We start from the raw sequence: 16,521 nt of genomic DNA, 5'->3' as shown, positions 1-16,521 counted from the left end.
TGAATGAATGAAAGAACGAACGAACGAACGAACGAACGAACGAAGAACGAACGAATGAATGAGTGAGTGAGTGAGTGAGTGAGTGAGTGAGTGAGTGAGTGAGTGAGTGAGTGAGTGAGTGAGTGAGTGAGTGAGTGAATGAATGAATGAATGAATGGATGGACGAATGGAAGGAAGGAGAGTGAAGGAAGGTATGAAAGAAGGGACAAACGCACATGCCATTTTCGTACAAGCATTTCTACCTTCCAATCATCTTCTCCGAATCCTTCAATTCCTTTCCACATCACTCTGAATACAATCTCCAGCACAGTGTCAATCAAGTCTTCCTCTTCCCGCTTCTTTTCTTTAGCTATATCTTCGTCATGATCATTTACGTCACTGGTTGCATATGGCCGGCTACCGAATGGGCCCGTGATCAATTTGAGTAGCGTCACATGCCACCCATGCTCCTTAGCACACCTTGATAGGCTGAGGTGGTTGGCGTCGAGTGATCGTAGAATCTTGAAAGAAAGAGAGATTTTTTTACTTTCAATTGGAGAAATTTGAAATGTTGAAATACGGAACCAATCTAGTAAAATCTAGTAACTCCTAACAAATAATGTAAAGCCGCTGCTAAATTAAACGTTCCATCATCATCATCATCATCATCATCATTAGATACTGCGTATACTTGCAGCATTTTCGTTTGCGGTCCCTTGCTTACTGTTTAATTATCGTCAATATCATCATCACCTTCATTAACATTATGTACGACACCCAACACATTTGACAGTATTAGCGTAGCGGTCGAATTTAGATCGCGAGCCATCTTTCAAATGGGCAGTGTACGGACAGACAGGTACATTTGATGTGGTGTTACACGACGCAATACTCGTTCGATTTTTGAAGACAAACGCCCTTACCATGTGACTGACAAAAAGCTTAGTGTCCAGATCCCCATTCGCTATCATTTCTAATACGGCAAGGACCACGTGATAATGCATCAATACATCCACGCCTTTGTTCTCGTCGTGTTCAGAGACGCCAAGTCGGAGGAGACTTTTCACAAGGGGCTGAGATGCACCATCCCGAGATGCGCCTTCTGAAAGTTTCTCCGTCACGGCTGAGAGCCCTATCGGCTTCAAATGCCAGTAACATCTGTTTCCCTCTGGAACACTTTGGGACGTCATGATGTCAGCCATGAGTTTGAGGATCTTGAGACGGAGTTGTTCATGTTCGTGGCTGATGAGTAGAGTCACAAAAACTGGGATGTGCCTGGGATCTGAATAAAAACGAAGAGTGGAAAGATTGAAACCGAAAAGATGGAAATAAGGAAAAACAAACAAACAAAAAAAAACAAAAAAACAAAAACAATCGTACGTTCTTTAAGATACCCTAAACTGAAAGACTGCATAGCTGGTGGTAATTTCCGCACGTGAACATGAAGTTTTGGCAACAGTCGCCATGAGACCAAAGCACAACACTGTGGTCTCCCATTTCCTTACTATAGGGCTAACGATCAGAAAGAATTTCAACGGTTCAGTTTAGCACTTTGACATACACTACGGAGTTAATTCTCTGATATATCATTTGTGTCTTCAATGCTGGCGGAACAACAGTTTAGCACTTTAACATAAACTACAGAGTTGATTCTCTGATCCATCATTTGTCAAGAAAACCTTGCTCACGTGGAGGAAAAAACAGACAATATGGAGAAAACCCCCTCGGATTTAAAGGAGCGTAAGAGAAAAATTTTGTAATCCACTTGTCCTTCGGACAACCATCACAGAGAATTTGATTGTCCGAAACCAAAAGTGCTAGCCCAAAAAGTTTTTTTGACTTTTCACACAATTTCGTCTCTATATACAATACAATACAAACTTTAATGACACTCCTTGAAAAGGGCTTTTCAGTTACAATAATGATTAATTTACAACATGACACGTCAAAACGATAGTAAATCTAAACGTTACAATGATGCAATGATTTACATAAGAAGAGTAAAAATTAAGCTAAAGAATGGTCGCTAAAAATAACTTTTCTCATTTTCTTCCTCATCACCAACAAGTCAATTTTCATCTGTTTCTGTGGTTGTTCAGTAATCAGAAATGTGTTTGTACCATCGACAAGCCAAGTCAAAGAGTTACATGTCCGAACTAAATTTCTACTTGTCTCGGACAATCGAACATAGGTTTTGGCACACCCTGCCTGGAGGGGTCGAGTGACTGTATTAATTGTAACTTCTACGAAGTCCCCCCTCCCCCCCCCCCCTTCCCGTACCTGACAGTCGTTTGACCATCTTGCTCTTGGACGCCCGTTCACAGAGTGACAAAAGAACGTCCATAACTTCGATGATATGTTGAGGATCTGTAACGCATGTCAAGTACTCCACAATGTGACACACTTCTTCCCTTTTAACTTTCTCTGTCAAATAGAACTTGATCAAACCTATAAAACAAATGTTGGGAATCATGTATTATACAATGAATGACACAGGCATACTCGGAAAAAGGAAATTCAAGTGCTCCTATCAGGAATCGAACCTAAGACCTTCCGATTACTTCTTCGGATGCTCTACTACTGAACTACAGGAGACTCAGTGGGAGCTTAGGCCATTAAACTAGGTTCATGGGACAAACATCCTGCATACTGATAAGATTGGAAAATCAATGTGTGGCATATGCGCAATGGAATAAATGTGATGGAATATTTTAAAGCTGGTGAATAAATGAGAATGTAATATTCAGTGAATGAAACAGGCATACTCGGAAAAACGAAATGAAATAAATGTTGATCAGTTTAAATGATTTATCACTGACCATAAGTCACAGCATAACTATGGTATGGCCCGGGTAAGTAAAAGGTAGGAAAATTTATTTTTACACTATTAGATTTAAAGCTAGGGGCTTTGTGGGCCCACCTTCATCAAACAAATATTCTAAACGAAATGAACATATACTTCTTAGGAGGGTTAACAGTTGGCTATTTACAAAGCGTGGTCGAGGTTTTGAACATGGGACTACCCCGAAACAAATCCAGCTAGTGGTCAGAGAGGGGACTCGAACCTGGGACCTCCAGATTACGAGTACGCGCCATGTTTATGAGGGGGGGGAAGCCATATTGAGTTTAGAAGCAAGCTTTTAGTTGAACTAGATCCCGTTGTTCAACGAAGCAATTACACATTAAAAATACAGGATTTAACAGAGCTTCAAAAGCATCGTGTGTTTTCTCAAAATTACTATAAGAACAAACCTAACAAAGATGCTCTGATGATCTTCACTTCCTCTTGAGTCAACTGTACTTCATTCTCTCGGTTCCGTCCAGCGGAATTTCCAATGGTTCCATTCTCTCCGTAGTATTGAGTAATAATATCAAGAAAATACCTAACGCCGTACTCCGAACGAAATCTCTCCGGATTGTCTTTAATTTGTGTGGAAATAAACTGAATATGTCCTATTCTAACGTTAAATTCGCTGCAGCTCCAAATGCGGAAATCAAACAAGAGATTTTCATGGACACTCTGTAATACAGTCTCATTTGTCACGCATTCCACCAAAGCTTGTAACGCTCTCAGAACTTGAACGTTAATAAATTTCACGTCCATGTTTCGCAAGATGCTACCAACATACGACAACGTTTCTGCGAATTCCTCATCCTTGATGTCGTGTCCTGTTAAAATGCTTAGAAGCAGAAACAAAAATAACGCTACTCCATCGAAGTTGTGCGACTTACAGAGTCTGTATATCTCCTTTTTGTAAGACCGAAGGTTGAAATTATCATTTATGAAGACCCATTCCTCCCCTTGTTGTTGTACGCATGGGCTAGGGCTTGTGTTACTGGGCAGAATGTTTGCAGTCTCAATGCTTTCTATTTCACTGACTTCGTCTTCTGAGGTAGAACTGGGCGACCTGTGGCATAAAGAGAAAATCAGACGACAAGAGGTGAAAGGTGAATGGGAAATAGCCGTCCTGTTTCACAACCCCGGTGGTGGGAGGGGGGGGGGGGCACTCCCTGTAATGAACTATACGGGAAAGTTCCGCCCGAGACGGGCACAATTTTCAAACTGGAAATATATAAAAGGGGCAGGGATTTCATGAGGTGAAGTACACAAAAGGGTAGGGGAAACTGCCGTGTTTAAAAAGGTCTTACAAAAAACTCGAACTGAGATGCAGTGTTTCTACTGTAGGTATTTGAAAGGGGTACCGTTTTGCATAGAAGGTATATGAAAGGGTTACCTTTCGTAACTTGCTTCCGCTTTTTCTTCGCTTGGCTTCTCTAGATCACTGATTTCCAGATGTTCGCTGCTTCCTTGGGAACGTTTAGGTGGCTCAAAGTAAGAAATTTGTTCCAGCAAAGGTAAAAATATCTTCATGCCACCAATACAACGAAGAACGTCCTGCAAAATAACGGAGACAAATTAAAAAACTGTTTTTCCATAACAGTCTCATGGTAGCATAGCGGGGCTGATCGTTGAAAAATTTCAAAAGACCCCCTTAAAGTTACAAGAATCTTACTTTGAATTTGAATTTGCGAACGGGACTTTAGGCGTGATGCTCAACGAGTTTGCCTATAAATTCTGAAGGTCTCTGAAGAGTCTCTTGGCCGAAACGAAACGTCACGTCAAACTAGCCACGAACAATTCACAAGTCTTTGACAATTTTGCAATTCTTTATTGCATAAATTTCAACTCGTGTACGTGCGGTTGGGAATCCTTCTGCGATAGAGGGCCAGACTGTTAGCATCTTAAATTTGTGAACGAGACTTTGGGCGTGATGCTCAACGAGTTTGCCTTTAAATTTTAAAGGTCTCTGAAGAGTTTCTTGGCCGAGACGAAACGCCGCGTCAGACTGGCCACGAACATTTCACAAGTCTTTGACTTGTCTTTCAATTCTTTATTGTATGAATCTTACTTTGTCGGCGAAACTATGATTTCTTTTTATCAATTTTTCTGTCCCTGTAGTTGCTTTCCCGTATATATTACCGGCTTAAAAAAGGACCCGCAGTTGGCTATAATAATACCATACCCAAGCGCGGGTGGAGCAATTGTTTTATTAAAAAAACAACCAAGAAATATTGCTAGATCTAGCTGATTTTGCTTTGCAAGAACAACCAGAAAACAATTTAATGATCGCTATTTCTCGTGTTTGGTGTAATGGCTGTCGTTATATTCCCAAACTTTCACTCAACAAAACGAGTACTGTGATTGGTTGATTCTTGGTCACGTGGCCCTGATCAAATACAAATGTATCCCGACCGGGATACAATTCCGCAGTTGTTGCCCTCTTAGTTGTTTGTTTGTTTGTTTGTTTGTTTTGCTGTAATTGTTGAAGGGAAAGTCTTAATATATACCAAAGCACTTAATGTATGGTCCCTTGGGTAACTAGCGAGTTTTGTTTTCCCTCGAGTCCTGATGTTTCCCTCGACTTCGTCTCGGGAAGCGTCAGGACTCTCGGGAAAACAAAACTAACTGTTTCCCTCGGGACCATACACTAAGTGTACAATATACCATGATATACCATTTTACCTTCATGTCCCAAGTAGTACATCTGTGGCCGGTTAATCTGTTTAAAGAGGGAAATGGAACAAAAAATTAACAACTGAATCAACGTCACGCTACGCTTTCCTACGAAGGAAAAATCAACCGCTCCGCCAACGACAATCGGGATTTGTCGTTCAAAATTACATCGGGGAGTGTTACTCTTTATTTCTCAACCCATGAATAAGTTTAACGACTGTACGAATACGCCACACATTGACATTCAAATCCTAGCAGTATGCAGGATGTTTGTCCAGTGAAATTTAATGGCCTTAACTCCCACGAGTGTCCTGTAACTCAGTGGTAGGTTCGACTCCTGATAGGAGCACTCGGATTTCCTTTTTTTCCGAGTATACCTGTGTCACTCACTGAATAATAAATCATTCTCAGAATATAGAGCGTTTTCATTCACGTGACTACCGGCCATATTGGTTTACTGAAACCAAAAGAAAGTATTTGCATAATAATAGAGTTCAATTCCCAGAGGTTTAGTTTGGGACACCAACATGGCCGCCGTGACATCATGTGAAAACACTCTATAGTTCTAGTTGCAAAAGTACCTGCCATCCAGCTGTGCTCGTCCTGGTTGAACAGGAGTCAAATCGCTACACATGTGATCACTGCCAGCCTAAAATTAACAACAACGGACTTTTACATTTTGTAAGTGGTTGGTATGTAGCCTTACCGGCTTTTACCGACCTAATTGAGATGATGATGATGATGAAGTAATCTGCTGTTGACCTACAAATACAGTCTCTTACCTAAGGCATAGATGAACTAATCAAGATTCGGTGTAAATAACAATGAATGTATCATTTAATAGGCTTCACTCTTGCACTCTGATTGATTAAAATTGGGCAATAAAATTCAAAAATAAAAAAGCGAGCGAACAACGCGAACGCGCGCGAGGAGACGCGACGCGCGAGGCAATTTTCGCACGCTCTCGGGTGGTTCACTCGCTTTACTATCCATAAGAAAAATAAGGGACGGCTTGTTGTCTAAGCTGGTGTTGGAATCCGATATGGCTCATACTCCAGGCCCCGGTTGTTCAAAGAGCGGATAACTCGATCCGGCGAATAAAATGTATTGATCGGAGTACATTTTATCCGCTGGATAGCGATTTATCAACTGGATAGAGTTATCCAGTCTTTGAACAACCGGGGCCTACGATAACTTTCTTAGCACGCACCTTGGAATTGTAGAAAAGCACCAGCTTAAGAGCCAAGTCGTTCAAAGCCAGTTGTGTAGAGGTGGCATTATCAACCGATTGGAAGAGGTTTAGGTCATTTGGACCTGAGTAAAATACAACAACAACAACAACAACAACAACAACGGGAAAAACTGTAAGTACCCGCCAAACAATGAACATGTTGGAACTATGGAAAACTTCCGAAAAAAGCATTCTCACTTCTGCTACCATGCAATTTCGTCCTGTATAACTGTAGACTGCTTATGGTCCCTTCCGGGATAGTTGAGAGGGCGCGAAATTTGCCGAGCGAAAAAGCGGCGAGACTGGAGCGAGGAGAAAAATCTAGAAGAGACTGGAAGAGAGGCCCAGCCCCTCTCCGCTCGTTCGCTGCAGCTTTCGGCTTTTCGCTCGGTTATTTTGCGCCCTCTCAACTATCCCGAAAGGGGCAGCTAGCAGTCTAGTATAACTGATACAATGGAACCTCTCTTTACGGACACTTCTCTATTGTGGGCAGTCAGAGACCAAACTTAATATAAAATCTGCCTCTCTAATACGGACGCTTATTCCTGTCCGCTAGGTGTCTATAATAGAGGTTGGACTGTATCTCGTTTACGTTAAACTTGACGGTTTGTTCATGAACATTTTAAGCAAAATAATAAACTGAGAAGAAAACCAAGGTTAATTAGTGACAGTCTGGATATTCTGCATGGAGTACAGATAAGCGGTACTCATTTGTGGTTTCATTGTGGGAACTTTCATGTTTAGTAAGGTGAGGCCACCACCGTAAAAAGTCCACACGGCTTACCATCGCCGGCGACGACGATTTTGTGGCATCATATTACAAGTTTTTTCAACTGGTCTCAAGTGCTTGCCATTATATTTCCTCAAAAAATGTTAAAAATTGTCTGTGCAAATCGCGTGCTTATGTTTAGAATTTTAAAGTATTTCAAAATTCCTTGCAATAGAGCAGTTTTCAATTGAAAGTTAAAAGAAAAACGCGTTTGCTTTGGTTTTGCTAACCGCGTTCTGTGATTGGTTGGCAATGTTCGCGCCATTTTCACAACCAATGGGAATCCAAACCAAAACCAATCGTGCCTTGCTCGCACGCGTTTTCCCGCGCTTGGCGCTGGTTACATGTATGTGCTTTCGAAGTCCGATTGGTGCATTGTGCTTGGTCAGAGTAATTACTTTGGTTTTGGTTTTACGACAAACAATCGAAAACCGCTCTTTACAACGAAGTGAATTTAGTCTACCGTGACCTTTTACCTGCGGCGTATAACGCAGTGATGTGATTCTCCTGTAGACCTTCACTGAAAACACATACGGGCCCTAGCTGGCCCTGTAACGATGTAGGGACACCCCACACATAGTCCTGCGAGCCCGCTGCGATGGTGGAGCAATGTGGTGAACTGGCCTCAGTAGATAACCCGGTCAGAGAGACTGGGAAGGAGAAAAGATTTTTCCAATGCGGGCTTTTGGCGTCAGGTAATTCTTTGGGAGAACATTTGGTCTGCGGACCACCGGAACCAATTTGACAGATGTTAAGATCCTAAAATAAGAAAGAAAAAGAAAGAAGAGTTAAGGACGGTGCCTACTTTTGTTACTGCGCATACGTTCTGCGCATCTTGAGATACTCGGGATTCCTATGGGTGGTGCCTACTAATATAGGGATATTTTTGCGCGGTTTAAAACTATGCGGAGAAAGCAGAACTTAGCAAGTGCTTTTGGTATCCCAAAAGAAAATTGGGGGTAACCATGCATTTTTCAGAGATAATAAAGCTTCAATTTAGCAAAAACACCATGCATTGCTTTGTATTTTACTGCTTTTTAGAACAATTGTTGCTTAATTATCTCTACAAGATGCGTAGTTGGCCTTAATTTTCTTTTTGGATTTCAAAAGCCCTTGCTAAGATCTGCTTTCCCCGCATAGTCATAAACCGCGCAAAAATACTTCGGCATTAGTAGGCACCGTCCTTAAATACAGAACATACTCAATGGCTGAATGAATTTTTTTAATAATAACTATTTATAACCCGTTAGAGTAAAAACGTAGGGTACAATGAAAGTTCATGCACGAGGTAGTTAACTCGACAGCTATGTTCCTCTAACCACCCCACACTTCACTCCAAAGCCATTTATTTCCGTTTCTCTTCTTTATAAATTTAACAAAATATCTAAGTGTGAATAAAATGGAAAAAAAAAAAAAAAAAAAAAGATTTTCCTCGCCTGTTTCGGATTAACCCTCGTCTCGATACCCGTCCCCTTCGGTCTCCGTGGATGCATAGTATCCTTCAGAAGGTGCCCCCCCCCCCCCGCCCCGTCATCCTTGGCACTCCTAGGAACAAGGTTGCTTTTCACTATCAAAAAAGTGGTCTCGTCTCCGTACAGTGTTGGATTCACACCTTCAGATTAGTGGGGGCCCTCTCTTGAACGCTCGAGTTCGTAAAACGAAATATCTCGAAGTCTCTAAAAAACAAGGACAGGGGGGGGGGGGGGGGGGCGCTCCTCTAGATACGCCACTGCCGTAACTCTTAAAGGGACTATGTCAGCTGGGTCACATACGCAAGTATAGTCCGGTTGAGACTAATTTGCATACAACTCGTCGCGGGAGTTTTTGCTTTTCCGCCATTGCAAAGCTTTAAAAAAAATTTCGCAACAAACAGCTTCTGTAATTACTAAAGAACGTTTGTAAATAAAAAAATTCAGCTAACTTTCTATAGATGAAAGCGATTGAAACAGATGAAAATAGCTTCTTCCTGAACTCTCCGACGCTATTTGAAAAAGTTGCGCCAACGATTTCAAAGTGTTTCCCGCGCGCATGCGCCTGGGGTGACATAGTCCCTTTAAGATTGAGATATGACTCTAAAGTGTGACTATTCAAAAGAAAGCTATCAAGCTGTACTTTCCTTACCTCCGAGAGAGACGGAAACTTCAGTGCACAGGTTATCATAAGGTTACCATCAACGTAGACAGAAAGACTGCTTTGACCAAAGGGTCGACGGGAAGGCATGTGTACAATAGCTACCGAATGCTGCAGAGAAAGGCAATGATCAAGAAAAAATGAATTTATCAAACATTATGTTTTAATACCTGAAACTATGTCCCAAATGAGTGATTAAAGGGGCACTCTCACGGAGAGTTTGCCGTATTTTTAGTCAAAACTATGTAAATATTTGACAATCAAATGAACGCTGTATTGGGCAGTAAGTTTCTGTGGTATAGTTGTTGTTGTTTATGTGGTTAATGTTGTTGGTTGTTGTGCTCAGAGGATAAGTGGAATTTAAATCACAAACGTTAACGGTAAGAATAGCCGTTTTAGAATTCCTGTGATTTAGGAGGTTCAAAAAGTCCATTAGAGCGGTTTTTGATTGAGTGTCGGAAAACCAAAACCAGAGTAATTACTCTGGCCAATCACAACAGACTTAAACAACGCAATTAACCATACAGAATTCGAAGCAAATTCGTGTAGCCGGCGCCAAGCGCGGAAAAATGCGTGCGAGCGAGGCAAGATTGGTCTTAGTTTGGCTCGTCATTGGTTGAGAAAAGTAGCGCGTGTTTTTCTAACCAATCACAGACATCAGTAAAGGTTAATCAAGCAAACGAAAATTACTTCCGACACCCAGTTGAAAACTGCTCTAAGTTCATTAACAGTATGCTCAAGAAATACTAGAAATGAATTAAAAAAAAAAAAAAAACAGCGAGTATATGAAACAAAGGAAAACCAGCTAAGAATTGAACATACCCATTTCTCGTCGCATAGTTGACAAACCGGCACAGTTGTAGCCGTGTACTCCTTTCTGTTGCACACTGCTACAACCAAATGGCCGGTTGAAGAGAAAAACGCTTCCAATCCAGCTCCGGAGGTAGTGAACAAGCTGTGGAAATAATCATACAAAGATAAAAATTGCACACTTGCATGATATTTAAGATTTCAGGGCCCAGTTGTTTAAAGCCCGATTAAGCTAATCCTGGGTTAACGTGAAATTTCATTCGGGTATATTTACTAATCCGTAAGGATTAGTCCAAAAGATTTTTGTCCCTTAGTTTTGACTTTCACTTTTCTTTACCATTAGCTTAAAATTAGCCTTTAAAACCATTTTAATGAGCGAGATGAAAACCTCGGTTACCTTTTAATCGTGGATTAGCGTTAATCGGCTTTTGAACAACCCGGCCCTGTTCTTTTAATTTTACAAAATCCAAATCAAACTCCAAATTTTGCAAAACTCGTGCTTTAATTCACACGAAAAAACTCCAAAAGCTTTCAATTGCTGCTTAATTCTGGGGAAGCATTCTTTTGGAACAATTTTGGCTATTCTTATTCCTGTTCAGGAATAAAAGAATACACGGATATTAGTTCCCGAAAGAACGCAATTCCACCTATTTCCATCAAACCGAACTGAATCTTCCGAAAAGAATACAATCCACTGTAGGAAAAAGATGGCGGCTATCCATTTTACCACAATTCCTTGCGAACCTTAGGCCTGTTCCAAACGTCGTGGTACTGCCGTGCCGAACTTGAATCAATTTGACCCGGCAGTAGCACGGCAGTGGTTTCAAACGTCGAATTTAATTCAGTCGCGCCAAATTCTAACATATATAAAATATAGAAAACGACAAAATTAACCCAAAATACGTTAAAATAATTTATGAATTTAGTTCGGCACGGCTATTGTACACCGTTTGAAACCACGTCGCGCTACTGCCGTGTGGCACGACAAGGCCTGCCGGGCTACTGCCGTGCTAAATAGTCGTGCCGAACTTAATTCAGCCTGCCGTACTAAATGGTTTCAAACGTCGTGCTACTGCCGCGTTTAAGTCGAATTAAATTCTTGAATTTAGTTCGGCACGGCAGTAGCGCGACGTTTGGAACAGGCCTAACACAACCAATAGGCACATTGGAAACCGTATGAGCAGAAAGCTGTATACTTCAGGATAATTGACACGTACGATTAATCAGGCAGATTTGGCCCAATATGACAAAGCGAGCGGACAAAACTCGGTCCGATTTATAGAAATCTGTGGCAGTGAAACTGATTTTTTGAATGAGGCTAATTTCACCGCGCGCTTCACCAACAGAAAACAAAATCGGTCGACAAATTGTAACGTGTAAATTGGCTCATAGGATTGAACCTGTTTATAAGGTCGATAGATTGGTATGAGTAAATTAGCTAGCCAATACATAGGCGGCGGAGCAAAGGGGGGCGGGGCATGGGGGCTGTAGGCTTCCCCAAACAAAAATTTGGGGGGCACAGTCCCGACCTCCACGTTTTGGTGCCGAAAATATCGCTAGCGCAGCATAGAAATTGGCAAAATATTCAATCTTGTGATCTTTTCACAAATCGTTTTACCAGCATCACGTTTGGCGAAATAATATGTTGTAAAACGTTTGATGCAGTAAGAATTGCGCTACCCGAAGTACGTGAGGTTACAAATATACAGACCATGTGCGAAGCTTTCAACAAAACTCCTGTCACCAAAATACTGTTAGGAAAGGTTAAACAAGCTCTTACGGATGTCTTTGACGTTACCAGTAGCATCCGCGACTTCAGAGCGCACATTTTCTGCCTTCAGACGACTCAAGAACTACCTAAGAAGCACCATGAAGCAGGACCGCCTGAACAACTGCCGACTAATGCATTGTCACAAATCGATTACGGACACAATAGACTCTGTAAAGATTGCAAAGAGGTTTGCTTGTGCCAAAGAACAACGCAAAGGGCATTTTGGTACATTTGAGTAGGGATATGCGCATGGCCCCCCCACGTTTCAAAACGCTCCGCCGCCTCTGCAATAACGTAACAAATCTGCCCCGTTTCTCAGGCAAGATTGAAAAATTCCGCCCGCTGCCGGAACCAATCAGATTGCATGATTTACAGAATTCCGCCCGCTCGCGCACTGAGAAAAAACAAGGCTTAATATTTCATTTTAGTAAACTAAGTTTAATTCACTTGCCTGTAAAGATTTCGTCTAAAGTGAAATATCTTTCTCTCTGCACTTTTCCTTCGTCCTCCCTTGCCGTCGTTTATGTCAACTGGCCCCAAACAAACCCAGGCATGGAATGTAAAACTGTTACTCGGCCATTTCTGCAGCCCAGGAACAGAGATTCCCTGCACGTTGAAGTGAAAATTGTCAAAACACGATCAATTTAGTCCTAAACATGCGGGAAGTTCGAGTTAACTGAGTGAGTTCGAGCTAGCGGGCTTCTACTGTAATAAATTAATTTGATGGACAGCGTAAGTGAGTTGTGATCGATTCAGTATTATATCTTCCACTGATTCTCGTGAAATTTTAAATAGTTTGCAGTGCTGGCGACTTATTTAATTATCAAGTGCTCCATTAAAAGTCGTGCATCAGAGAACTGAGTGAATAGATCTCCAGTTCATGCATGAAGCCGCCATCTTGGATTTCCACCCGTAGGGAGCTTTCTTTTTCCTCCTTCCTTTTTCTCACCGTCGCCCACCCTCTCGGGCAGCTTTTCTACTCTCCCCACAGTTTTCCTCTCGTCATAATCCAAGATGGCGGCAAAGCATTCCGCAAAGAAAATACTGAGCGTTCGCTCGCCACAAAATACGTCTGTACTGCAGGCTAAATTTTGAGCTGATCTAATCTCATGTCATCTGAAAACTTTACTTCATGTACAAACCCGCTAATGCTTACTGCAGAGGGGTGGTGAAGGTCAAAGAAGTGCTTTGCTCGCAAGCGGCTGCTACTAAATGACATCTTGACCAGCGCCTGAAGCACCCTGTGAGCAAAGGGAACCTGCAAATAACAATTGGATAAACTCCATCAGTTGTGTAGTAGAGGGCGTCTAAGAATCCTTCACTATTCGAGTGGTTTTCAATTATCTCTCGCAAAATAGTTCGCGTTCGTTTTGGTTTTGCTTTACTACGCTCTGTGATTGGTTTAAAAAACTCGCGCCACTTTCTTAACCAATGAAAAACAAAACCAAAACCAGTCGTGTCTTGCTCGCTCGCGTTTTCCCGCGTTCGACGCCGGCTACATGTATTTGCTTTGAGTTTTGATTGGTTCGTTGCGTTGTTTAAGTCTGTTGTGATTGGTCAGAGTAATTACTTTGGTTTTACAAAACTCAATTGAAAACTGCTGTAACTGTACTATTACTAAATCCAATTTTATTATTTTACGGGCTTTATAAGCGTCGGTGCAAACATTAAGAAAATGTACTGTATGTTATCTTTTTACAGATAGATAAAGAAAAACGCCCAAACTATCGTAATTTCTGTAACTTATGCGTGTTTCTCACTGCATAAGTATTTTGTAGCAACTTTTGGTAATCACCTCAGAGCAATCGGTTGTTAAAGTTAATTACCTTATTATAAGAAATTAACTCTTCATGTAATTAACGCGAATTTTAAAAATTCGCGTTGATTTTTGTTAACGTTAATTTCCGCGTTTTTAACTAAGTGGCGCATTAATTTCCACGACCTTAATATCCACTATTTTCGCACCAAATTCTCGATACACTTCAGAAAGGAAAAAGCACTGTTTTATCAGGGTGGAGATCCCCCGGTATGATGGACACTGTAAAGAACGCTCGAAATGGTCAGATTCTGTGGCTAAACCCCCAACGTTTAGGAACAATTCCACGAACATTGTTTGCATTTAGGATCTTTACACTAAGTGTTAAAAGAAATTTGTTCCTGTAGTCTCAACAAATTCTGTTTCTTTGTGGCAGTCGCGTTAATTTCCCTCGTTTTGAAATTTTACCACTTCTTTCGCGTTTATTTCCTTTATTGGGAACTAATTTTTCCTGCAATTTACGTTAATTTAAGTCGCGTACATTTCCAATATCTTAATTAACACGAGCCTTAATTTCCTATAATAAGGCAATCTTACGTTCGGTTTTGCATCTGACTTTCATTTTGCTGATTTTAAAACAGTCTTTATAAACTATTTCCAGAGCAGGACACGTCATGTATAAATAGAGCGGTTTTCAGTTGAGTGCCGAGAAACAAAAACCAAAGTAAATACTCCGACCAATCACAGGACACACGAAAAGCACAAAGCACCAATCAGAATTCGAAGAAAATACATTAAACCAGCGCCAAGCGCGGGAAAACGTGTGCGAGCAAGTCACGATTGCTTCGGTCCTGTTTCTCATTGGCTGAGAAAGGGGCGCGAGTTTTTTAGCCAAGTATAAAACGTAGTAAAGCAAAGCCAAAGCAAACACGAAATTCTGTTCGACGCTTGATTGGAAACCGCTCTTAACTGTAAGAGAATCGACACGGTTAAGTCATTAACCTGTGCGCCATTTTCGAGTGGAGCAAAGAGACCAATCATCTGTTTCAGTTCACTTGACGTTACGGAGTGTGAGCCAATAGCTTCCAGAATGCCAATCAGAGATTCTGCAGAGAGTAAAAAACATCTTAGGCCCGTATTAAACCTATTGCTTTTTTGACGTTCTCGTTGCCCTCGCAACCTCAAACACACACACAAAAAAACAAGCATTGTCCATACCTGCCCAATTGTAGTCAATGTTCTGCGTATCAGACTCAAGAAGCATATTAACAACTTTGCTGAACACGCCACTGGTGCTACACAGCATGGCATTATGAAGAGAAAACCGGCACAAGCGTCGAATACATTCTGTTACATATCTGACATGAAAAGACAGAAGAAAAGGAGCAATTAACGTTACGTGGCAATTAACATAACAGACTTTAGAGGGCTGGAAGTTCAGAAGACCAGGTGGGTGGAAGAAGGATCTAAAGATAGGTCTAAAGCTTTCTTCTCATTTCAAAATTTCGTGATACTGGAAAATTAATTCCTTTCGTTTTCGCTGGGGCAAATATGTAGTTAAAAAGTGCAAAATGTCAGTTAGTACGACTATTAAACCTTTTACTCCCAGGAGTGATCAATACGTAATTTCCCTTTACATTATCAATACATTGTCAACCAGACAGGTGATGAGAATAAAGAAAATCATCATTAGCTAGGTGATATTGTTTGATGTAACGTAACAACAAATTCTCTGAACTAACTTTAAAAGGAAATGTATTAAAGTCGGTCAGGAGAATTAAGATTCAGATTATAAGTCCTGCTAACAAAGGTGATATAGCTTAAAGCAAAATCGGGTCCTTTATAGGAGCCACCAAACTTGCAAAAGAATGACCAATTCGTTTCTTGTGGTATGCAACACTATGTGTAGCTAAAATGGTCTTTATTTCTTCTAAAAGGGTCGAAGATTGTAGATTTACTGTACGTAATCTTTTGCAGATGTTCTCACAGATAAGCTGCACCCTCGATTCTGAGGCAAAATTTAGGCAAAAAAGTGCGGCTTATACGCCGGTATTTACGGTATTTTAATTTGTAAAACTACTGACAGCTTTTAAATTCGGGAAATAAGATTCGATTTCCTAAAGCTTTCTGCAACTTCAGTGTTAAACTTTAAACTGTGTTAGCTTATACAAATGTGATACTGCCTCCACAGCTGGCATCGTTAGTGCTAACCGCCGACAGGTTGGCTCAGTTGGTTGAGCATCGGACTACAGTGCGGGAGGTTGTGGGTTCAAATCTCAGCCGGACCAACACTCGGGGTCTTTAAATAACTGAGGAGAAAGTGCTGCCTTTGTAATGACATCTGCAAATGGTTAGACTTTCTAGTCTTCTCGGATAAGGACGTTAAACCGTAGGCCCCGTCTCACAACACTTCAATGTTCATAACCCTGTGGGACGTTAAAGAACTCACACACTAATCGCAAAGAGAAGGGCATGGAGTTCCCGGTGTGCTGGTCTGGTCTTTGTGCTATTTCATGATTTATGGGTTGGGTGGGTTGGATGAGGTCGCTAATGGACATAT

The 16,521-nt window shown here is 41.3% G+C and overlaps 1 protein-coding gene across 1 annotated transcript in view; it reads right to left on the bottom strand.

Moving 5' to 3' along the window:
* The window catches only part of LOC146472433 (neurobeachin-like protein 1), a 52,947-nt gene that overhangs the window by 20,298 nt on the left and 16,128 nt on the right, over positions 1 to 16,521 (bottom strand). The window contains exons 11-25 of the mRNA XM_085119554.1: positions 15,180 to 15,319; positions 14,964 to 15,067; positions 13,362 to 13,463; positions 12,657 to 12,811; positions 10,447 to 10,579; positions 9,616 to 9,735; positions 7,971 to 8,253; positions 6,705 to 6,808; positions 6,076 to 6,143; positions 5,504 to 5,540; positions 4,215 to 4,375; positions 3,232 to 3,887; positions 2,260 to 2,427; positions 903 to 1,261; positions 243 to 500 (exon numbers count right to left, since the gene is read on the bottom strand). Coding sequence (XP_084975680.1) covers positions 243 to 500; positions 903 to 1,261; positions 2,260 to 2,427; positions 3,232 to 3,887; positions 4,215 to 4,375; positions 5,504 to 5,540; positions 6,076 to 6,143; positions 6,705 to 6,808; positions 7,971 to 8,253; positions 9,616 to 9,735; positions 10,447 to 10,579; positions 12,657 to 12,811; positions 13,362 to 13,463; positions 14,964 to 15,067; positions 15,180 to 15,319 — 2,848 coding nt within the window. The remainder of the gene's footprint in view (positions 1 to 242; positions 501 to 902; positions 1,262 to 2,259; positions 2,428 to 3,231; positions 3,888 to 4,214; positions 4,376 to 5,503; positions 5,541 to 6,075; positions 6,144 to 6,704; positions 6,809 to 7,970; positions 8,254 to 9,615; positions 9,736 to 10,446; positions 10,580 to 12,656; positions 12,812 to 13,361; positions 13,464 to 14,963; positions 15,068 to 15,179; positions 15,320 to 16,521) is intronic.

The sequence above is a fragment of the Pavona decussata genome, unplaced genomic scaffold (genome assembly GCF_977016875.1).
Source record: "Pavona decussata unplaced genomic scaffold, jaPavDecu1.1 SCAFFOLD_100, whole genome shotgun sequence".
NCBI lineage: Eukaryota > Metazoa > Cnidaria > Anthozoa > Scleractinia > Agariciidae > Pavona > Pavona decussata.
The sequence above is the reverse complement of the archived record's forward strand: the minus strand, read 5'-3'. Positions and strand labels throughout refer to the sequence as shown.